Source organism: Neoarius graeffei, chromosome 9, assembly GCF_027579695.1.
Source record: "Neoarius graeffei isolate fNeoGra1 chromosome 9, fNeoGra1.pri, whole genome shotgun sequence".
Lineage (NCBI taxonomy): Eukaryota > Metazoa > Chordata > Actinopteri > Siluriformes > Ariidae > Neoarius > Neoarius graeffei.
Window position 1 is genome coordinate 56,955,182 of NC_083577.1, and position 24,647 is coordinate 56,979,828.

A 24,647-nucleotide genomic window follows, 5' to 3' on the forward strand; every position below is an offset into this window, starting at 1 on the left:
ATTGTCATGCTGAAAGACCCAGCCACGTTTCATCTTCAATGCCCTTGCTGATGGAAGGAGGTTTTCACTCAAAATCTCACGATATATGGCCCTATTCATTCTTTTCTTTACACGGATCAGTCGTCCTGGTCCCTTTGCAGAAAAACAGCCCCAAAGCATGATGTTTCCACCCCCATGCTTCACAGTAGGTATGGTGTTCTTTGGATGCAACTCAGCATTCTTTCTCCTCCAAACACGACAAGTTGAGTTTTTACCAAAAAGTTCTATTTTGGTTTCATTTGACCATATGACATTCTCCCAATCCTCTTCTGGATCATCCAAATGCTCTCTAGCAAACTTCAGACGGGCCTGGACATGTACTGGCTTAAGCAGGGGGACACGTCTGGCACTGCAGGATTTGAGTCCCTGGTGGCGTAGTGTGTTACTGATGGTAGCCTTTGTTACTTTGGTCCCAGCTCTCTGCAGGTCATTCACTAGGTCCCCCCGTGTGGTTCTGGGATTTTTGCTCACCGTTCTTGTGATCATTTTGACCCCACAGGGTGAGATCTTGCATGGAGCCCCAGATCGAGGGAGATTATCAGTGGTCTTGTATGTCTTCCATTTTCTAATAATTGCTCCCACAGTTGATTTCTTCACACCAAGCTGCTTACCTATTGCAGATTCAGTCTTCCCAGCCTGGTGCAGGTCTACAATTTTGTTTCTGGTGTCCTTTGACAGCTCTTTGGTCTTGGCCATAGTGGAGTTTGGAGTGTGACTGTTTGAGGTTGTGGACAGGTGTCTTTTATACTGACAACGAGTTCAAACAGGTGCCATTAATACAGGTAACGAGTGGAGGACAGAGGAGCCTCTTAAAGAAGAAGTTACAGGTCTGTGAGAGCCAGAAATCTTGTTTGTTTGTAGGTGACCAAATACTTATTTTACCGAGGAATTTACCAATTAATTCATTAAAAATCCTACAATGTGATTTCCTGGATTCTTTCCTCCCATTCTGTCTCTCATAGTTGAAGTGTACCTATGAAGAAAATTACAGGCCTCTCTCATCTTTTTAAAGATCTGATGACACGTTTTTGACATCTTTGGCCGATGTTTTATAACATAAAAAGTAATACCCGATGATCCATATATTAATTCACGAAGGCGCCTATTTTACAAGCTATGATAAAAAACGAGGCTATTTGGGCAAATTTGACGGGGCTGCAGCACCCAGGAGATGAATGAGGAGGAGGGGCTATATGACGTCATCTAAAGAATCTTCCTCCTCACTTACCAGTTTGTTGTTGATGCGACAGGTGTTCAGTTTGTCATTATTAGTATTATTATTATACATTATTATTATTATTATTATTATTATATATATATATATATTAGTTATTATGCCTTCGAGTTGTGTTGCCGGCTTTTGCTCCAAAACCCACAAGGATGGAGTAAGTTTATTCAAGTTTCCCAGAGATCCCGAGGTGCATGCGAAGTGGGTGAAGCAAGTCAGGCGCACTCGTGACAAGTGGGAGCCCTTGTGACACTTGTGTGTTATATAGAACTGTATGTCTTATCAGCACATCGAGGATCTTCCACCGGAGGCTTTAGCAAGTACTCGTCATCACTAGATTCTTCCGATCTATCCCACTCACAACACAATTCTAGACTCCCAGAAGAGGAAGAGCTAGCACTAGAGAGTTCCCCGGCGTTTTCATGCGCCATTTCCATTGAGTAGATTCAGTAGAACCAGAGTAGAACAGCCAGTGAACCGCAGCATGTTCTTACGCTGACGTCACAGCATGGCCGCGAGCCACGGACCCAGTTTTCTTGCGCTGTGCAATTAAAAGTTAGATATTCGCGTAACAACAGCTTCTTTTCACGTAATTATAACAGAAATCTAACATGTTTGCCATGTTGTATAGTTTATTTAAGAAATTGCATAGAGTCATGTTCGTGTCATCAGCCCTTTAAGTGGGAGAACTTGCACAATTGGTGGCTGACTAAATACTTTTTTGCCCCACAGTATCGTAATGACCAAATTTCAGAGGGAACTAAATTTCACTGATTTTATGAAATCAAAAGGCCGTCTAGCTTTAATTTATAAAAATAAAGAAAAACCATTGAATTTGAAGGTGTGTCCAAACTTTTGACCTGTACTGCATATTTTAACAGACTGAGCAGTAGAGTATTATTTATATGGAAATCAAATGCACTAAGAACCTTAACTATAGATTATGGGTTCACAGAAATAGCCGTGATTTTTCAAATACAGTATGTGCAGGTAAACCATTTCCACTATACCTGATAGAGCATGATTGGCTCAATGCTATACCCAAGCATTTCAGCAAATTCTTTGGCAATCACAGATTTGCCACAACCCTGTAAAGATACAAAAGAAAAGCGCATGAGTATATATATGGAAACATGTTTATTCACCAACTTGAGCTAAATCACAATAATCAGACACTCGGTGAAACTAAGTGATTGAGAAACACACTCTGCAAGGCAAACTCTTGCTTGACAGGGGACGAGGAACCTTCCTAATCATTTCAATAGGCTGGTAGGATACTGTTCTCTGTATTGCTCTTGTAGTTACACACACTTCAACTCTGTAGTCAAGAGCTCCGTTGAAGTGTGTAACCCTGTCTGCTGTGGTTCAGGAAGCTGCTTGTGTACCTTGGCTCCGATAAGACACATGTCTTTGACGAGGTGAGACTGCATCATCTCAGCTAGCAGGCGAGCGTGGGTGGGAGTGCTGATGAAAGATGGACTGCTGTCGGGGGGCCGTGGGGGCCGTGATCCTGCTGGAACCTGCAGCATTTCCATTAGAGACAAATGATAATCTAAGAGTACTGTTCTCTTTAAATCGTGTCTGTGTGAATTACGTCTTAATCCCTTGCTAGAAACTTGGAACATGTTTTTCCTTATCATGGGCTCTGGCTTATACGAGTGTCAGCCTTGAATTAAGGGAGCACAGAGGAACGTACACAAGCCCTCTTTTCTGTTTTCTCAGTCATTTACTGAAATGCATAAAGAAGCATTTTGTTGAACCCTGACCTGGAAGGAAATGATTTTGTCAGCTATGCTGAGAGTAACTGATGCTTCTCCTGTGTGCCCTGGCTCCACTTGTACCACAGCACGGGGAGAAGGCTGTTTCTTTCCATCCGTCAGCTCAAAACGCTACAGAGAGAGAGAGAGAGAGAGAGAGAGAGAGAGAGAGAGAGAGAGAGAGAGAGAATATGGAGCAATCATCACTTCAACATGGGGTCTGAAAGTGCCAATATCTGTTTACATCTAGACTAGTCTTGTGATGAAGATAAAATAAGAGAGAGCGAGAGAGAGAAAGAAGAAGACAGACATGGAAATGGAGTAACAGGACTAGAGGTAGAAAGAAAGCAAGCCTGAGAGAGTGACAGAGAGAGACAAAGACAGACAGTAATGAGAGAGAGAAGCCATTTTCACATACGAAATCCGTTATTGTATGAGATAAAAACACCACAGAAAATATAACAAATTTTCATTCCCACTCAGTCTTCCATAATGGAAAAGTAATGGATATCGCGTATTCCCATCTGACTGTATTTAACGGAATGCTACAGAGTGCCAACATGAAAGAACAGATATGACGTATAATTCATGAGGCAGCAAGTCCATTGTTGTGAAAATCCCAAGCTGAGACATTAGCAAGTTAGCAACATGGCACAAGTTGAGCTGCATCACATCTCTGTTGAGCGAGTTCTCTTCCTGTTTCTGAACATTTGTTTTGTTCAAGCAAAAGTTATGTATAACATTTTTGCTTATAGGGCGGCACGGTGGTGTAGTGGTTAGCGCTGTCGCCTCACAGCAAGAAGGTCCGGGTTCGAGCCCCGTGGCCGGCGAGGGCCTTTCTGTGTGGAGTTTGCATGTTCTCCCCGTGTCCGCGTGGGTTTCCTCCGGGTGCTCCGGTTTCCCCCACAGTCCAAAGACATGCAGGTTAGGTTAACTGGTGACTCTAAATTGACCGTAGGTGTGAATGTGAGTGTGAATGGTTGTCTGTGTCTATGTGTCAGCCCTGTGATGACCTGGCGACTTGTCCAGGGTGTACCCCGCCTTTCGCCCGTAGTCAGCTGGGATAGGCTCCAGCTTGCCTGCGACCCTGTAGAACAGGATAAAGCGGCTAGAGATAATGAGATGAATGAATGAGATTTTTGCTTATACAGTGGGACCACCGGATCTGCAGACTCACTCAGGCATACAAGCATGACCCCTGGAACTAGTTCCCACATAACCACCCAATCCTGCTTTCCCTTTCACTTATTACTCGCCTTATTTAAAACCCCGGCTTCAATGTGTAAACTTCTGCTTTTAACGAGGCGATGTATTCTGTTCCAGTGGACTCAGGAGAAGCCTCCCTCAGTTACACAATGGTACAGAGAAACATTTAAAGTTTTTCCTGTGGAACATGTTAGTGTTACTTGTCTTTTATAATATCTGGCAGCCCCTTCTTGATCATCTTCTCGGTGATCTTGTTGATCTAAAAGATGCAGAAAGGGCGTCCATACCTTGTCTTCACATATAAGTCATAGGCTTTTGAATCTCTTCCTTTGACATGACCCTAATGCAAACAATGATGTATATAAAATGATAACATGATCCTAATATGTGCTGATGTAACCCATGTACATTAAATTTTTTTCCCTTCTTTTTTTGATTTGGCAAGATCTGTGCTGTATGGTTGTTTATATAAAAATTAAGAAAATATTATTGAAAACCCCGGCTTCTGTTAGTTTGTCTTGCGTTTGTCTTTATTTTACGTGCCGATGCTTGCTGTGTTCCTCACTGGTTTCATGCCTGGGTTTTTTTGTTGTTGTTGTTGTTGCTTTGACTATCCTGTGAAAATACAAGGTTTACATACTTACATCTGTTTCTGTGGCTCAACCAACATAAAAATATTAAGTGGAAATGTCAGAATCATATGAGAGAGAGAGAGAGAGAGAGAGAGAGAGAGAGAGAGAGCACATTCACATAACACAGAATTTTCCTCCAGTATATTGTTATAACTGTTTTATTTAATGATTAGTTACTGTTGATGTTATATTGTGTGTAATTTATAATGAAACTTCATCATAGGTATGTACAGCATGTACATGAAAAACCAGCTTTATATATTTGCTCCTATCCGTGGTTTTGGCCATCTGTGTTCGATCTTGGACCGTAACCTCTGTGCATACTGCGCTCCCACTTTATCTGCTGATGTTTACTTGGTTTGTTGTTTTGAGTTTGCTGCTTGTTGCTTTACACTGAGGCAGGATGAGTAGTGCCATTGCAACATCATTTACGTCACCACCAGCAACGTTGCGGCCGGTCGGATCTGACGGTTCCAATTCCCACTGGAGCCGTAACAAATGATTTCCATAAATGTTACTACGTCAACAGGGGGCAGATTAATGTTTCAACTTTGCCGTTTCGCTTCCATTCCCACACGACACCATTACTGCATAATAAAAGAAAATTTACAGTTTTCACTGTGAGCATGAGTGGGGTGAGAGAGAGAGAGAGAGAGAGAGAGAGAGAGATGGAAAAAGAAAAACAGAGTAACAGAAATAGAGGGAGAGAGACTGAGGGACTGAGAGAACAACAGAGACAGAGATAGAGTGAGAGAAACGGAGACAGACTGAGAGATAATAGAGAGAGCATGCACGAGAGACAGACAGAGATAGAGAGACAGAGAAAGAGAGAGACAGACACAGATGGACAGAGAGAGACGGACAGACAGACAAAGAGCGAGAGAGAAACACACACAGAGAGAGAGAGACAAAGTGAGAGAAAGAGAAAGACAGAGAGAGACAGACAGAAACAGACAGAGAGAGAGAGAGCAAGAGAGACAGACAGACAAACATAGAGCGACAGACTCACACTGAGCACACCCTCCACTGCATTTCGACCCTCTTTCCCCAGCATGGCATCATACGGGTAGAGCCTCTGGAGCAGCTGCTGAGCCGACAGCATGGGGAACAGGTTCTGCAACAGTGACATCATTTTTTTTAGCCACTACTCAGTTGATGATACTGATATCCACCATTCCACATCAGAATGGAATCTTCTGCACACTCACCAGCACTCTCATAGCAGATGGTAAATTGTCGACAGGAAAGTCAGGAAGACCCAGATTGGCAGATTCTTGTGAGCAAAGAGTAGTAGCACATGACAGGAGCTGAGACACTCTGACAAGGAAAAGGACATCTTTAGTGTCCGTCATTAGGCTGCCAAATATATCTCTTTAGTACATCCTACATTTCTCTTTACCTTTCAGCTTTCACATTTGGTCCAACACTATACAGGACTTCAAGCTGGTCCTGAGAAAAGCAGGAGTAATCTGAGGCAATGTGCATTTCACTCGGTGCAGTAATAAATAAGACGTGACCTTTGTACCTTGAAGGGCAGGTAGTAGACGTCTCTAGCTTGGAAGCGTGAGCGTAAGGGCGGATCTAGAGGGTTGCCCTTGTAGCGTGGCACAGGCAGCCCCAGAGCGATGACACGGAAATCCTCACTCACACGCACAAGCTTCCACTGGTCCAGTTCTTCTTTAGTGTGCTCCTACAATCAGCACACAGTAAGGGGGACTTATTTTACACAAAGGGATACTGCATAGGAGTCTCACAGCACTGTTTCATACTCCGGTTTCTTGTGGAAAGTAAGTTTCAGAGAAGGTGGAGGCAGAGTACACTACCGTTCAAAAGTTTGGGGTCACCCAGACAATTTTGTGTTTTCCATGAAAAGTCACACTTTTATTTACCACCATAAGTTGTAAAATGAATAGAAAATATAGTCAAGACATTTTTTTGAGCATTTAATCGACCCCACAAATGTGATGCTCCAGAAACTCAATCTGCTCAAAGGAAGGTCAGTTTTATAGCTTCTCTAAAGAGCTAAACTGTTTTCAGCTGTGCTAACATGATTGTACAAGGGTTTTCTAATCATCCATTAGCCTTCTGAGGCAATGAGCAAACACATTGTACCATTAGAACACTGGAGTGAGAGTTGCTGGAAATGGGCCTCTATACACCTATGGAGATATTGCACCAAAAACCAGACATTTGCAGCTAGAATAGTCATTTACCACATTAGCAATGTATAGAGTGGATTTCTGATTAGTTTAAAGTGATCTTCATTGAAAAGAACAGTGCTTTTCTTTCAAAAATAAGGAATTTTAAAGTGACCCCAAACTTTTGAATGGTAGTGTACATTTATCAGTTCATTCAGATTTCCATCATTTTATGTTTATCATAATGTCATTACTTGTTTTTATTAAAAAACTTTATAAAAAAAACAATCATCACTGGTTTTCATTACATCCCTTCAGAGATATTTACATTTAAACTGATTTAGATTATAATCAGCAAATAATTTAAATCACCATCATTTGTTTCCAATGTATACCGTGCCACCATTAACTAATTTCTTTTAGATATTTTGTCTGAAATGATGTTTATGTCTTCTGCATTACGGTACAAGCAGAAATATTAGACATGTCAAATAAATTTTATTATGCCATTAAAGAAAGATATTTTTAAACTGAAAACAATCAATGAGGTTGGAATTAATTGCCAAACCAGAAGCAGGCAAGACAAAGTCTGTGGGAAAACTGTGGCAGGTTCTCCAAGACACATGAAATGACCTACCAGGCAAATTCCTTATAAAACTCCATGAGATTTTTTTTTAAAAGCGAAATATATATATATATATATATATATATATATATATATATATATATATATATATATATATATACACACACACACACACACACACACAAACATACATACACACACTTTTTTTTCCCCATTCTATCCACATTCACTGGATATGAGCAATTGCATGCTCTGATTGGCTACTCTTCTAGTAGAATATCAGCTTATATACTGTGAGTAGAGAAAAACAAAATGGTGGTGTGCATCAAGTCAGATATATCACTTTATTATCAAGTACTTAAAAGAAACAGAAGAAGTAGCTAAAACTAAAATAGCTAAAACTGCCAAAAACACCTAAAGGATAAGAAGAAAATGGTGGAGCATGTTATTGAACCAACTGAGGATGAAATAAAAACTCTACTCAACCCCCCCCCCCAAAAAAAAAAGCAACAAAATATGGAATAAAAGTATTCGATGGTAAGAACGTATCTTTTTTTTTTCAGGAATTATTATAACATTTTTCACAAATTGCTACTGTCATTTTGCTGGTTTGTTTACATTCTAAGTGGAAATGATTTTATCAGACATTTTGAATAAAGTTTTTATTTATCAAATTTACAAAAAATAAAAATGCTCTGTTTCTCAAAATCCAGTGAATGTGGATAGAATAAAAGAGTTATTCCACTGGCTTATAGCCGGCTCAGTGCTATATGCCTCATCGGCTATCAGCTCATGTACGACTTGATTTTGTGGAATAACTGTATATATACACACACAATATATATATATATATATATATATATATATATATATATATATATATATATATATACACACACACACACACACACACACATATATATATATATATATATACATACATATATATATATATATATATATATATATATATATATATATATATATACATATATACACACACACACACACACACACACACACACATTTTGTTTAATTATTTTGAAAGCATCTTTGTTTTGCAGAATTTCTTTCGAGGTGCCTAAGAATTTTGCACCATGCTGCATATCAATATATCTTCAGTATCTCTTCACTGTCTATTGGAATCAAATTTGTTTAAGTGGTTATGACCTGCAGCAATTTGTCATAACGCTGGGCTGACATGAGGAAGCGTCCATCCTCTAGCTGCATCTCACGGTTCTCCAGCAGGTTGTTGAGGACAGGCAGCACGTTCCTCTCAGCCTTCTCCAGCCCCTCCAGAACCAGAATTCGGCCCTCGGTCGCCGCTCTCACGGCACACTGCACACACGAGACGTCTCAGTGAGCTCAGCTAACACAAAGAGCACAACCTCACCTCACCCTGAGCTTGCTATTCAATTACTTTATTAGCTAAATTAGTCCTCACGTTCAAGTCTCCTTTAATAAATGCTACAATCATCTTCGAAAAGGCTATTAACTGTGATTTGATTTTAATGCTGTTTCGAATACAAAATAATGCTTTCATTCAAAGGAAAGCCCTTTTAGAGTATTGTTTATAAAATGATGCAGCTCGTTTACCCAAAGCCCCAGAACAGCCTATTTCTATTTTAAAACCCTGAATAAGTGTGGGAAGAATGATCAGCTTTCTTAAGTTATGACAATGCAACCATACAAACATATGTGTGCTAGAATCAAGCAGTCTTGACGTCAAAGGCAGGAAATTCTAGGCTACTCCATGACCACAAAACAAGTTGCCATATAATTAGGTTAACATGTAAGTATATGCCTAATTATGTGGAAATAGGGCCTACCAAAGTGCAGCCAGATGCTCTAAATATAACTTTGCCTCTATTTCCATAATGGACTCTATAATCCCATAATTACTATAAACGATAGACACGCAGGACGAGGTGGTGAGCAAAAGCCACACACCAGCCACGCAATATGTTTATCAATGAAACAGCAAGTCAGACTGCCCTATATGTTCCATCGGTTTTGAATATTTTGAAAGTGTTCAATGACTTGACGTCTTTTCATTTGGAATACAGCAAATGACAAGAGCTAAGGTGGAAAAAGTGATCTCATCTGAAATAACTTAATTCTTGCTCTGGAAGTGAAAAGTGACGAGAGCTGGGTGCATGATGTAACTTTCATAAATACACCAAATGAACAGCAAAGTTCTTGGTCTTCAGCTATTTAGGCAGATGTTTTACTAACGTCATGACTTAAAACAAGCTCAACTGTGAGCTACTGCTCACTTACGTATCCCCGCGCTCTCGCTTATATCAGAATGCAAGCAATCGAAGGAATAGGACACTTATTATGAATGCTGACTTCAACAAATAATTAACCCTGAAACAAGTAAAGAGCAGTGTTCTCCCCAGAGATTTCAAATAGCATCCTGGTAAAATGTCATTTTGAAATGGCATTTTGCTTCTTGAAATAGCGTCAAAATCCACTCTGTGTGTTTCGTAAATACATTCAGTCGGTAAACAGGAAATCGATGTGCGACAGACCTGAAAACGGTAAACACGGTATAGAACGCCAAGCTGAAGCTCGGTACCAAATATCAGGCAGTTGTGATTTGTAGTTGCTGAGAAAAGTCTTCCGAAAATTTTGTAAATTCACGCTATATGTTTCGCAAATACATTCAATCGGTAAACGGGAGGTCGATGGGCGACAGACCTGAAAACGGTATACACGGTATAGAACCCCAAGCTGAAGCTCGGTACCAAATATCAAGCAGTTACGATTTGTAGTTGCTGAGAAAAGTGTTCCGAAATTTTTATAAATCCACGCTATATGTTTCGTAAATACATTCAATCGGTAAATGGGAAGTCGATACGCGACAGAGCTGAAAACGGTATACAGGGTATAGAACCCCAAGCTGAAGTCTGGTACCAAGTAGCTATGATTTGTGGTTGCTGAGAAAAAGGGTGTTTCGGACAGAGGTAAACCAGTACCCCCCCCCCCTTTGGAATGGGGGTATAATAATTTCCTTATCCAGTGAGAACAGTCAATTGAAATCAGCAGCAAGCTTAAAGACTTCTGTGGCAGCAGGGGCGTGATGGAGCATCAGCTGTGAGTGGTGAGGAGTCAGGTAGAAGCAGCTGGTTGCACGTGATGAGTTTCACATGGGTTTGATTACTGGCAATTTATCTTTGTGTGTCTTTTGTGTTCCTACAGGGAAGCCAGTAGCCAGAGAGAGAGATGAGCAATCCAACACCACCGTGTGTGTGCGTGCGTAGGCCAGAGTGAACTCACTGAAAAGTGAAGTTAAAGAAAAATAAAGTGCACCTAGAGTTCTCAAGCCTGTCTCCCATTTCCTTATTTCTCAAGAGCCTCAGACTGCTCCAACTTCAGTGTCAGCTGAACTACTACACGTCTTTCTTTTTTGCTTCGGGACACTCGGCTGGTCGTTTAACTGCTGAGATCATTCATTCAAGAAGCCAAGAAGCCTTTATTTGTCACACGTACACTCAAGCACAGACTTAAGCACACAGTGAAATTTAACCTCTTCATTTAACCCATCTGAAGCAGTGAACACACACACATACCCAGAGCAGTGGGCAGCAATGCTACAGCGCCCGGGGAGCAGTTGGGGGTTCGGTGGCTTGCTCAAGGGCACTTCAGCCCAACCTCGGATAACCTAACCTGCATGTCTTTGGACTGTGGGGGAAACCGGAGCACCCGGAGGAAACCCACGCAGACACGGGGAGAACATGCAAACTCCGCACAGAAAGGCCCTCGCCGGCCGCCGGGCTCAAACCCAGAACCTTCTTGCTGTGAGGAGACAGTGCTAACCACTACACCACCGTGCTGCCCATTCAAATGAAATTGTACACATACTTCCAATAAGCGTTAGCATCCACTAGTGATGGTCGATAAATCGTATTTTCATCGTCGCCATATGAACATGCACAATAAACACATCGCAAAAGCCTGCCTGAAACGTAATGAATAAGAACAAGCATTTTATTTACACGTGCCATGCGTTTATACTCAACATGCAAGCATTTGACCTGTCAGATAGAACCATGTGCAATTTGTTCAATAAAAGCATGTTTGAAATAATTTATTTCATTTCTTTATTCAGTGGGCAGTGTCTGAGGTCTATGTTAGCTGTGAACCTATTAAAGCAGAAAGACAGAGGAACTGGAGAGCTAATATGCACACTTCAAGATTCGTTTAGTCAGATAGTCATCGCAATACTGAATAATGTTATTGCTGATCTTCCTCATAACATTCAGGCCTAGCGTCCACATAATCGTCCTGCCTGAAAATCGAGTCTATCTCAAGAGAAACTTCACAAGATTATTACAAATATTCTATTAACACACAGCTCGTCTATAGAAAGACATTTTTATACACTGAGCTTGGTATATGGGTCGAAAAAAGAGCACAGAACCCCAGAGAGCAGTGCGACAGTTCACACTCCCTCCCACCTTCACACTCTCACTCTCTCACACACACAAACCCACGCACACACCACTGCTTCCCCATGCTGTTAGGCTGTGTTCAAGAAACAATTCGAGCCCGGGAGACTGACGCCTCACTGACAGTTTAACTCGATTCGTGTTTTTTTTTTTTCTTTAAGCATGTACTGTAATTCCCATCTCATCTCATTATCTCAAGCCGCTTTATCCTGTTCTACAGGGTCGCAGGCAAGCTGGAGCCTATCCCAGCTGACTACGGGCGAAAGGCGGGGTACACCCTGGACAAGTCGCCAGGTCATCACAGGGCTGACACATAGACACAGACGACCATTCACACTCACATTCACACCTACGCTCAATTTAGAGTCACCAGTTAACCTAACCTGCATGTCTTTGGACTGTGGGGGAAACCGGAGCACCCGGAGGAAACCCACGCGGACACGGGGAGAACATGCAAACTCCGCACAGAAAGGCCCTCGCCGGCCCCGGGGCTCGAACCCGGACCTTCTTGCTGTGAGGTGACAGCGCTAACCACTACACCACCGTGCCGCCCCATGTACTGTAATTAATTAAGAAAAAGGTTGAAGCAAGTAGCAGCATGAAGGACAATCAATAACTAAAACTGTTCGAGGTTGTTTGCTTCAACAAGCATATTGACCATGAGATGATTTCTCACACAGCTGACCTCCTCCTAACAGTAGCCATAACGACACAAACACTGACGTACCTTCATCAGCTTTAATACAAGAATCAACGGGTCAGCCAAGATCAGATGGACCTTATAGGTTCCAAAATAACAAAAAACCCAAGGTTACCCAAAATGGTCAAAACTCTGATATTATGGGCTTGAACATATTGGGGTCCCATACCTAAAATTTCATGTAGCATTCTCTTTCCGTTTTGAAAATATACCTCATTTTATACATGCCCCATTCTGCTAGGTTGTTGACGTTACGGACACTACATTAAAAGATATAACGGGATAGATCCACTTAAAACACCTCAAAAGCAAATGTTGATGGGGCAATGAACTGTTATGCCATAAAGTGCCCTGTCGAATGTTACAATTGAGTATAGTTACATATATTTGCTGGGTCTTCTAGTTATGTGACACGTTATCAGGGACCCCGATATTAGACAGAGAAACACAAAATTTCACAACACTTTATTAAAGCTCCAATTATTGGGCTCACAAAACATCATTTTATGCATAGTATCGGCTTATTATAGAGCAATTCCAGCGTTATGGACGTGACACTTGAACTCAAAATGGCAACAAATGACCCAGTGCATGTTTTATTGTCTCCCAGTATTTAAACAGGTGTTGCATATTTTAAGGCTGTACCATACTGGAGAAGTGATAGAACAAGAACAATTCCCATAGTACATCTAGGGCATGCCAGAAAATGCCAATAAAAGATGCGTTATGGATGTGACAGAAAAAGTATCACTTTTCTTGGGTGACTGTACATTTTTATCAAACTCTGTGAAATTGTAAACCTAATGTCGAAATGGAGATATCCATTTGATAGAGGGGTCCAAGGTGAATATTAAAACATCTTTGTTTAAAATATTTTGTATTTCATGCAGAGTTTCGGAAGGAAAAGTCAGCGTTATGGATGCGACGAAATTCCGTTATGGATGTGACGCGTCTGAAATAGACATGGCATATGTTTAGAAAATCAGCAATTTAACCACCATAACCCTTTGAAAAACTCTCTAAATATCAGCTAAAACTATCAAAGTTCTTAAATAATATTTAGGATGGCTATTGTTTTGCTGTTTTGTGGATTTTAGCATACATTTCTGTGGCTTGTGGCAATAATACAGAATTGTACATGATCAAAGTTGATTTTAGCTTGGGTTTTACATTATAAGAAAGAAAGACTGACAGTGACATATTAGGTTGGTTACAAATTGGTTCAACTTATTCACATCTGTAAAATACAGGCCTAGGTGATATCTCTGGGAGTGGTTTGATGTATTACATGTTGCTTTATTTTTGCATGGTGAGGTTGACATTTACATGGAATTGCCCTATACTAGTTCCTTAATTAACTGACAGTTGGTTGTCCTTTCCATCAAAGATTACATAGCTTATATACTTGTTGAACAATGTTACACATAACGTTACGGACACTACACAATGTGTCTTGGGTTATTCCCAAAGTCACAACATGGGACGTGTTTCAGAGAAATGTTTTTAGTACAATTACCGTAGTCATGACGCACTGCATCTACTACACATTACACCTTAACGAATTATTAAAAAACAAGGGTGACTACTCAAACATTGCATCATGCAGCAGGGCGAAACCTACCGGGTAATACTAGTATATCAATATCAACACAGGATCAACACCACATGTTATACATACTTAAACACGCTTTTGGAAAATACTAGTAATTGTAATACCTCTCTAGAGAGGTCACTTATGTGAGCAGTCACCTCTTATGAAAGGCCACATTTGGCTGTCTCACGGATGCATTTGGACCTCTCGTGAACAACCACCTCATTTATAAGGCCACTTTTGGCCGGCAATAGGGGAGGCCACTCAAACGAGGTTCAACTGTACATGAATAGCCGTCTCAAAAACAAAAGTGTTAAAAAGCACATTATGTAAAAAAAATATGTTATTAACAAGCAGGGCTCTATCTTGAATGGTCAAAATATGTCTTGGTAACATCTTGATTATAATAATTTAGTGTTCAAATAGTTGGCCTGTGGGGTCTTAAAGGGATAGTTCGGGATTTTTGACATGAATCTGTATGGCATCCCCATCAATAGTGTCGTGCAAACACACTGACTTACCCCTGACAGCATCCTGCGAGTCCAGTTCTTGTCCAGTTTTGGTCCAGACGAAAGTAGTCCGCCAAGTTTGTTGGGGTCACGAAAGTAAAACGTTTTTCGTCTCAAAACAGTATGTGTTCAAAAGAGTGATATATTTGCATCACAAAACCGTTGCCAAATAAAAAGTCAGACCTCGAAATCGCTTGGCACTATTTTCTCTCCCTTCTTATCACTGCGCGCTGCCGCCAGGTGACAGCCACGGCTGGTTCATTCATTGTTTACTAGTGATGGAAATTTCAGCTCTTTTGGCTCTTCTTACTATAAGGAGCCGGCTCTTTCGGAAGATTTTTTATAATTATTTCTCATGACTTGTACATTCACATCGAGTACACATATCAATGCAAATTAACACGAAGGGATTTACTAGACCAATTTATATCTGGAACTATTTTCAGCCACAGCACAGGCAAAGCACCGCTGCAGGCGCAAAGACACCGCGCAGCACCTCAAAACGGGTGCGCAGTGCCTGAAAACCCGTTTTCAGGCGCTGCGCGGTGTCTTTGCGTCTTCCTTTTCCTACCTATTCCTTTAATTGCTGCAATTAACTAGTTAATTCTGATTCTATTTCTCCTCTCAGTTATAATCTGTCCTGCTTTTGAAAAGATCCTCTCTGGGGGGACAGATGCTGCCACTATACACATCCTCCGTGCCATCACGTGTGTAAGCCGTGGATAGAGTGCAGCCTTGGTCTCCCACCAGCTTAGTGGGTCTGCGTTTCGCTGTCACCTGGCGGCAGCGCGCAGTGATAAGAAGGGAGAGAAAATAGTGCCAAGCGATTTCGAGGTCTGACTTTTTATTTGGCAACGGTTTTGTGATGCAAATATATCACTCTTTTGAACACATACTGTTTTGAGACAAAAAACGTTTTACTTTCGTGACCCCAACAAACTTGCCGGACTACTTTTGTCTGGACCAAAACTGGACTCACAGGATGCTGTCAGGGGTAAGTCAGTGTGTTTGCACGACACTATTGATGGGGATGCCATACAGATTCATGTCAAAAATCCCGAACTATCCCTTTAATTCAATCAATTACAACTTTGAGAGAAGAATATGATTAATTTGCGTCATTCTCACATGAAGGTTTCATTTAAATTTGTCAAGAAGTGTCAATTAACTGGCTTTACCAAAATATCAATTTGGCGTTACGGACACTACACCCGTTACGGACACTACATATTGCAAATATATCTATTAATATAACAACTAAAGACGTATGAATATGTAACTAGAGCCCTACATGAGGCCAACAGGACCAATGCATGTCATAATCACCAAAAATGGTAAAAAATTCTGCAGCATTCTGTTACAGCAAGACCGTTACGGACACTACAGAAAACAACGGAAATGACACGCAAAATCTTTGGCATGTGAATTTTGCAAACATATGCCCCCAGCAACAAGGTTTTTGTATCAAATCATATCACATACTACATAAAATGTCTGTATTTAATTTAAAGTGTTTATTAAAATACATTAAATAAGATTTCTCAGGCCATTTTCAACTTTGCAGTGACAAAGAAAACAAATTAGGTTCAGCACCCCCCCCCCATTGACAAAACTATTGTGAAAGATTTCATTTTTATCGGAATTCCGTGATTCAGCTGTCAATTTGTTCCTCAAAAATCTGCTGATTTACTAAAACAGTTAGTGTTTGACAAATTATTGCCAAGTTTAAGCAGCAATGATGCATTCTGGAGTATTAAATCAAATGAACATGCGTTACATGGTGAAAATGTGCAATATGAAGAGTTTGTCTGATAAAAAAAAACTGAAACATGGATTCAGTAGTGGTAAATTATGATCTGGCTTTGAAACGTCATACATTGGCAATGACGGTCTACCATTACAACATATGAAATAGTTTAATAAACATAAACAGAAGGCTGTTACATAGTGTTACATGATCTCAAACAAGTAGGTACATCTGATTGTGGCTGACCCGTCAACATCTTTGTCTTTTTAAGTGCCTAATATACACAAGGTCAAAAGAAAACAAGAGTGCTCTGAAAGCACAATATCCCCCGCTGGCAACTATGGCCAAGTTTACATTAGACCGTATCTGTCTCGTTTTCTTCGCGGACGCACTGTCCATTTACATTAAAACGCCTGGAAACGCCGGGAAACGGGAATCCGCCAGCGTCCACGTATTCAATCCAGATCGTGTCTGGTCCGGTGCTGTGTAAACATTGAGAATACGCGGATACACTGTGCTGAGCTCTAGCTGGCGTCGTCATTGGACAACGTCACTGTGACATCCACCTTCCTGATTCGCTGGCGTTGGTCATGTGACGCGACTGCTGAAAAACGGCGCGGACTTCCGCCTTGTATCACCTTTCATTAAAGAGTATAAAAGTATGAAAATACTGCAAATACTGATGCAAATACTGCCCATTGTGTAGTTATGATGGTCTTTAGGCTTGCCATCCTTCCACTTGCAAGTGGTAAGTGATATGCGCTGGGATCACACACACAGCGGCTCAGTCCCGAATCACTGCTTGTGCACTCCACTCGCGCGCTCTGTGAGCTGCGCAGGGCCGGAGTGCGCACCCTCCAGAGGGCACTCGCTGTTCAGGGCGGAGTGATTTGGAGCGCAGGATGCCTGCGGAGCCGAGCGTATCCGTGTATTGGCGTTGCTGTGTGCACGCGAATCGTGTATTGGTGTTGCTGTGTGCACGCTAATCGTTTTAAAAACGTTAATCTGATGATCCGCTGATACGGTCTAATGTAAACCCCACCTATGCCATAACTCTGGTAAAATGCGACTGAATTGAATGAAATTGCAATATGCATATTACGGACATATCACAAAGAATCCTGTCAAGTTTTGTGAAATTCCTCCAAAAATTGTGAGAGGAGTTGATTTCAGAAGGTAAGTACCCTTCCCGGAACAGACAGACAGATGGACGGACGGAGGGATGGACAAACATCGCCACGACATAATCCCCCTTCGGGCCTTTCGGCCAGTGGGGGATAAAAATTGCGAGGGAAGTTGATTTCAGAACGCAAGCACACCTTGATGAAATTGCCACAGTACAAGTTTGTTAATAATAAAGGGCATAACTCTGGTGAAATTTGCCCAAATTAAACAAAATTTCAGTCTGCGTATAACTGTCATTTATAATACATCGGGCCAAATTACTCAATTCTGGTTGGTCAATCAAGGAGGGTTATTTTCCTTTCCGAAGCGCATTCTAAGTATTCGAACAGCATTCTTACAAAGCTGTAAGAATGTTGGTCAGTTTGAAATTCCCGCACGTGGCATGAATTTTGAAAAAATTTTCATTCCGGCTGGTTCTGCTTGATTCCTGCTAATTCCGAATAAGTGTGACGGGGGCCTTAGATAATCCAAAAATTTACCGAGGTTGGAAATTATGAACGAGGTTAAAAATTTTAACCCAGGTCAAAAATCACCTAGGTTTTTGATCTGTAACATTTGCCTGTTGGTAAAGAAAGCAGCATATGACATAAGAGACACTTTTCAGACAAAAGCAGAATGAAAGCTGCTGGGTTTTGCTCGAAAATAAGACGCACGTGCAACAGAGTCTCTCCAGAAGAACTGCGGCTGCTTCTGTAAGATGCTCAGTCAAACTTACCAGCTAATTTTCTTATAAAACTACACGGCACTGGACCTGAGATTACTATTTTTTAACAAAATTAAATGTTTCTACATTTAAAAAATTCTGTAAAGAGCAGTAAACAGTAATAAGTGAAACAAAGTCAATACTTGGTGTGTAATGACCCTTTGCTTTAAAAAAAAAAGGAGTCTCAGGTATAATGTGTGCAGTTTTATAAGGAAATCAGATAGTAAACCAAGCAGCCTTCTTTTTTTTTTTAACTTAAAGGTAGACTGCCTTTCAGATTTTTCAAGTGTAGGTCATAAAAATGACACCCAGTTATTTTTGTTTAGTGGACTGAAAGCTACTGAATTTGAACTTCCAATTTTATTCTTTTCTTTTTCTAATAGAGCAATTAATGAATTTAGGGCCACGTGGCCCGAAATTCTCCGCTATTTTTTCCTGCTTCACCATGACCCAATTCAAGATACTATGTCATGCATCACATGGTGGGCTTTCCCCGTTCGCACAAGGCATTGTGGGATACAAATTTGAAACAGGAGAGAAAAACGGAGGATGCGAGAGTGCGAATGAAACGTGAAAGACCGACTACAGTCAGGGAAAGCGAGAAGAAAAGACGTTATGTTGTGAAGGAAAGGAAACGCAGGACCAAACTAATAAATATCGGCGGTCAGCGAGCACCTCGGTGTGATCAGCTGTTCGTTTACTGACAGAATGATGTAACTGTCAGTGCACGGTCAAGGTAAACCTGCGCATGCGTACACGGACTTCCTCTGTCTGCTTGACTGCGCAAAGCGAGCGATTTCGTGCACATTATTTGCTCAGGAAGCTCCTCAAATTAAATAACTTCCCAGCCACAAAATGGCCCGATACTTTGTGAGATATTACAGAAATAAACACATCACAATGACGAAATTTCACAGGTAACTAAATTTCACAGATTTCATGAAATCGAAAGGCCGTCTAGCTTTAAAAAGCGATCTTTTACGCTATATGATTCTTTCTTTACTGATATGCAAACATTTTTCTGTAACATTTAAATTTTTTGCTAGAAAACTAATATTTGGAAATCTAAAATGCTTTTGGATTTGGACTCGATAATGTAGAAGTCATAACATAAAAATCTATTACAAAGTTTGTACTAAAAAGAAAAAAAATATGTGCCGAAGACTTTTGCACAGTACTGTACATAAACCGTGATCCATTCGCAGTTGGCCCACCTACAGAGTCTGAAAGTGTTTTATTTCCCTTAATGCATTTGTGTTGTTTTAGTACAGTATATCAGTCTTGCACACTAAACTGTACGACATGCACTGGAAGGAAAATTAAAGAGTAAAAATACTAGGTTGGATCCATAATAAATTATTATTATGGACATGAGGCATAATAACAAGCCTAAGCACAGCTAAGGAAAGATTTCGTACTTGCCTGGTCTATGTAGAAGGCTGTGCCAGAGCGGATTTCTCTGCGCTGCTTGAGATCAGTCTCAGTTGTGTCTCTGGATAGAGCCACGTACTCAACCTCTCTCTTCGTCAGCTCCTACAATTCAAGACCAGCATACATTTCAAGTGCATGTGTTTCTGAAATGAACTAGCATGATGGATTGAGAGGTCACTATTAAATAGCATAGAGTCGGTATAAAATCTATTATTCTATCCACATTCACTGGATATGAGCAATCGCACGCTCTGATTGGCTACTGTACTACTAGGCTAGCAGCTCATACACTATGAGTAGAGAGAAACAAAATGGCGGCGCGTGTTGCTGAACCGAGGACGAAATAAAAACTACTCGAAAACAAAACCCAAAAAATACACACACACACAGATATATATATATATATATATATATATATATATATATATATAAAAAAGTGCTGTCAAGCGATTAAAATATTTAATCGCGATTAATGTCGCGACTGCCATAGTTAACTCGCGATTAATCGCAATTTAATCGCACATTTTTGTCACATGAAAAACCATTGTAATTCTCTTATCAGCATAAAAAAGTGAATGGGCTTACTTTGTACCAATGTTTTTTTTTTTTTTATTGCAGAGCATAACACGTCTTGTCACAGCCACTGCAAAGTCGGGCTGGAGCCGCCGATGGGAAAACGAAACCTAAGCCGAGCACCGTGGCTCTTCGTCCCGAGGCGCGGGGCTAGCGCGCCCTGCCCGCGCTGGTTCTTTGGGGGGAGGGCAGAGGACTCTGGCTGTGCGGGGCGTGGCATTACAGTATAGCTGCTATCGTTTTTCTAAGCAAAGTCTCTGTTCCAAGTTCCTGGCAGTTTCAAAAGCTTATGAAAAACCTACATCATGTCACAGAGAGTTAATCTCGCGATAAAAAAATTATCGCCGTTAAAATTGAGTCAAGTTAACGCAATAATAACGCGACATTTTTGACAGCACTAATATATATATATATATATATATATATATATTATAAAACACACACACACACACACACACACACACACATTATATATAAGTATTTGATAGGAAGAACGAATTTTTTTTTCAAGAATTATTATTCTTGCATTTTTCACAAATTGCTCCTGTCATTTCACTGCTTTGTTTATATTCTTCATATTTAAGCACTAAAATTTGATTTTTTTTTTAGACTGGTTCAAAAGCTCAAAGAAGAAGTTTGAAAATTATCTCACTGAAATGTCCAAGGAAGAATTAAATAAGTGTCTAAAGCCATTCTTTCCCTCGGCATGACAGCAAGACGGCACTTTCTACAAAAAAACAACATTAAAGTCAATTTGTGCAGCCATCGGTAGGTTTTTAAGAAGTCCGCTGAAGCGGAAATTATTTTGTCAGACGTTTTGTATGAAGTTTTTATTTATCGAATTTGCAAAAAATAAAAATGATCCGTTTCTGAAAATCCAGTGAATGTGGATAGAATAAAACAGTTATTCCACTCAATCTCATCATACATGGCTTACAGCCAACTCTATGCGCCTTGTCGGCTATCAGCTCATGTATGACTCGATTTCGTGGAATAATTATTAAATATTTGTGATTAGGGTTACACTGTGTTACCAGATACTGCATGGCAATGGAACGGCGCAGTGGGCCAGGAGGACCAATGAGAAACACATCCTGTCCCAGCAGATCTTTCTGCATGATCCAACGAAGGTGCTGAGCAACTGTCTGTGGCATGGATTCTGTCACTGCACCAAACACACCACTGTCAGTGTAACGCAATGGAGCAACGTTACAAAAATTCAAATCAGCATTGTGAATATATCGCCATAATTAAAACTGCCATCAACTGTTTAGATGTACAGTTAGGTCCATAAATATTTGGACAGAGACAACATTTTTCTAATTTTGGTTCTGTACATTACCACAATGAATTTTGAACAAAACAATTCAGATGCAGTTGAAGTTCAGACTTTCAGCTTTAATTCAGTGGGTTGAACAAAATGATTGCATAAAAATGTGAGGAACTAAAGCATTTTTAAACACAATCCCTTCATTTCAGGGGCTCAAAAGTAATTGGACAAATTAAATAATTGTAAATAAAATGTTCATTTCTAATACTTGGTTGAAAACCCTTTGTTGGCAATGACTGCCTGAAGTCTTGAACTCATGGACATCACCAGACGCTGTGTTTCCTCCTTTTTAATGCTCTGCCAGGCCTTTACTGCAGCGGTTTTCAGTTGCTGTTTGTTTGTGGGCCTTTCTGTCTGAAGTTTAGTCTTTAACAAGTGAAATGCATGCTCAATTGGGTTGAGATCAGGTGACTGACTTGGCCATTCAAGAATATTCCACTTCTTTGCTTTAATAAACTCCTGGGTTGCTTTGGCTTTATGTTTTGGGTCATTGTCCATCTGTATTATGAAACGCCGACCAATCAGTTTGGCTGGATTTGAGCACACAGTATGTCTCTGAATACCTGAGAATTCATCCGGCTGCTTCTGTCCTGTGTCACATCATCAATAAACACTAGTGACCCAGTGCCACTGGCAGCCATGCATGCCCAAGCCATCACACTGCCTCCGCCGTGTTTTACAGATCATGTGGTATACTTTGGATCATGAGCTGTACCACGCCTTCACCATACTTTTTTCTTTCCATCATTCTGGTAGAGGTTGATCTTGGTTTCATCTGTCCAAAGAATGTTCTTCCAGAACTGTGCTGGCTTTTTGAGATTTTTTTTAGCAAAGTCCAATCTAGCCTTTTTATTCTTGAGGCTTATGAGGTGGCTTGCACCATGCAGTGAACCCTCTGTATTTACTTTCATGCAGTCTTCTCTTTATGGTAGATTTGGATATTGATAGGCCTACCTCCTGGAGAGTGTTGTTCACTTGGTTGGCTGTTGTGAAGGGGTTTCTCTTCACCATGGAAATTATTCTGCAATCATCCACCACTGTTGTCTTCTGTGGGCGTCCAGGTCTTTTTGCATTGATGAGTTCACCAGTGCTTTCTTTCTTTCTCAGGATGTACCAAACTGTAGATTTTGCCACTCCTAATATTGTAGCAATTTCTTGGATGGGTTTTTTCTGTTTTCGCAGCTTAAGGATGGCTTGTTTCACCGGCATGGAGAGCTCCTTTGACCGCATGTTTTCTTCACAGCAAAATCTTCCAAATGCAAGCACCACACCTCAAATCAACTCCAGGTCTTTTATCTGCTTAATTGAGAATGACATAACGAAGGAATTGCCCACACCTGCCCATGAAACAGCCTTTGAGTCAATTGTCCAATTACTTTTGGTCCCTTTAAAAACAGGGTGGCACATGTTAAGGAGCTGAAACTCCTAAACCCTTCATCCAATTTTAATTTGGATACCCTCAAACGAAAGCCGAAAGTCTGGACTTTATGTCCATGTCCATTATATAACTATAACTTGAATATGTTTCAGTAAACAGGTAAAAAAAAAACAAAATTTGTGTCAGTGTCCAAATATATATGGACCTAACTGTAAATTTTTGAAGTTACGGCAACATCAAACTCTTTGCTCATAAAGCTTCCAAATGGATGATGACAACATTTATCTTTGCAATGCATAACCATTAATAATCTATAACCACGTCATGTTTAAAATTATCTAAGGTGAGCACTTTGAGACATCTGTTTTGGGTTATGGAAGGGTTTTTTTTTTAAAGCCACTTTGCTGATCAGACAAGAGAAGGTAAATCTAAGAAATTCAGCAACTCTTTCCTTTCTCAGTGCACTGCCTTCAGCTAAATAATCTGCATTACTGCATGATATTTGACTGCAACAGAAAATCAGCTACAGATGGTTCACCATTCTGTTACAGTATAGTTTACGCACTCAGGTCAATCCACTGAATTTACACTGTCGGGTCCTTGTCCAGACCACAGTCCACCAGTTGATGACCGCTGAACTATAAAATATTTATCATGTAAAATTACAAAAGTAAAGCTTCTGTCATATACAGTGTCTTGCAAAAGTATTCATCCCGCTTGGTGTTTGTCCTGTTTTGTCGCATTACAAGCTGGAATTAAAATGGGTTTTGGGGGGGTTAGCACCATTTGATTTACACAGCATGCCTACAACTTTAAAGATGCACATTGTGACACAAACAATAATTAAGATGAAAAAAAAAACAGAAATCTGGAGTGTGCATAGGTATTCACGCCCCAAAGTCAAAACTTTGTTGAGCCACCTTTTCTGCAATTACAGATGCAAGTCTCTTGGGGTATGTCTCTATTAGCTTACCACATCTAGCCACTGGGATTTTTGCCCATTCCTCAAGGCAAAACTGCTCCAACTCCTTCAAGTTAGATGGGTTGCATTGGTGCACAGCAATCTTCAAGTTATGCCACAGATTCTCAATTGGATTGAGGTCTGGGCTTTGATTAGGCCATTCCAAGACATTTAAATGTTTCCTTTTAAACCACTCCAGTGTAGCTTTAGCAGTATGTTTAGGATCATTGTCCTGCTGGAATGTGAACCTTCATCCCAGTCTCAAACCGGTTTTCCTCCAGAATTACCCTGTATTTAGTGCCATCCATCTTTCCTTCAGTCCTGACCAGCTTTCCTGTCCCTGCAGATGAAAAATATCCCCACAGCACGATGCTGCCACCACCACGCTTCACTATAGAAATGATGTTCTCAGGGTGTTGGGTTTGCGCCACGTATGGCGTTTCCCATGATGGCCAAAAAGATCGATTTTAGTCTCATTTTACCAGAGAATCTTCTTCCA

The 24,647-nt window shown here is 40.6% G+C and overlaps 1 protein-coding gene across 1 annotated transcript in view; it reads right to left on the minus strand.

Annotated features, from left to right (window-relative positions):
* The window catches only part of vwa8 (von Willebrand factor A domain containing 8), a 195,449-nt gene that overhangs the window by 155,295 nt on the left and 15,507 nt on the right, over window positions 1–24,647 (minus strand). The window contains exons 3-12 of the mRNA XM_060929893.1: window positions 21,514–21,644; window positions 19,898–20,008; window positions 8,757–8,924; window positions 6,388–6,552; window positions 6,262–6,311; window positions 6,071–6,179; window positions 5,872–5,976; window positions 3,034–3,156; window positions 2,653–2,787; window positions 2,278–2,355 (exon numbers count right to left, since the gene is read on the minus strand). Coding sequence (XP_060785876.1) covers window positions 2,278–2,355; window positions 2,653–2,787; window positions 3,034–3,156; window positions 5,872–5,976; window positions 6,071–6,179; window positions 6,262–6,311; window positions 6,388–6,552; window positions 8,757–8,924; window positions 19,898–20,008; window positions 21,514–21,644 — 1,175 coding nt within the window. The remainder of the gene's footprint in view (window positions 1–2,277; window positions 2,356–2,652; window positions 2,788–3,033; window positions 3,157–5,871; window positions 5,977–6,070; window positions 6,180–6,261; window positions 6,312–6,387; window positions 6,553–8,756; window positions 8,925–19,897; window positions 20,009–21,513; window positions 21,645–24,647) is intronic.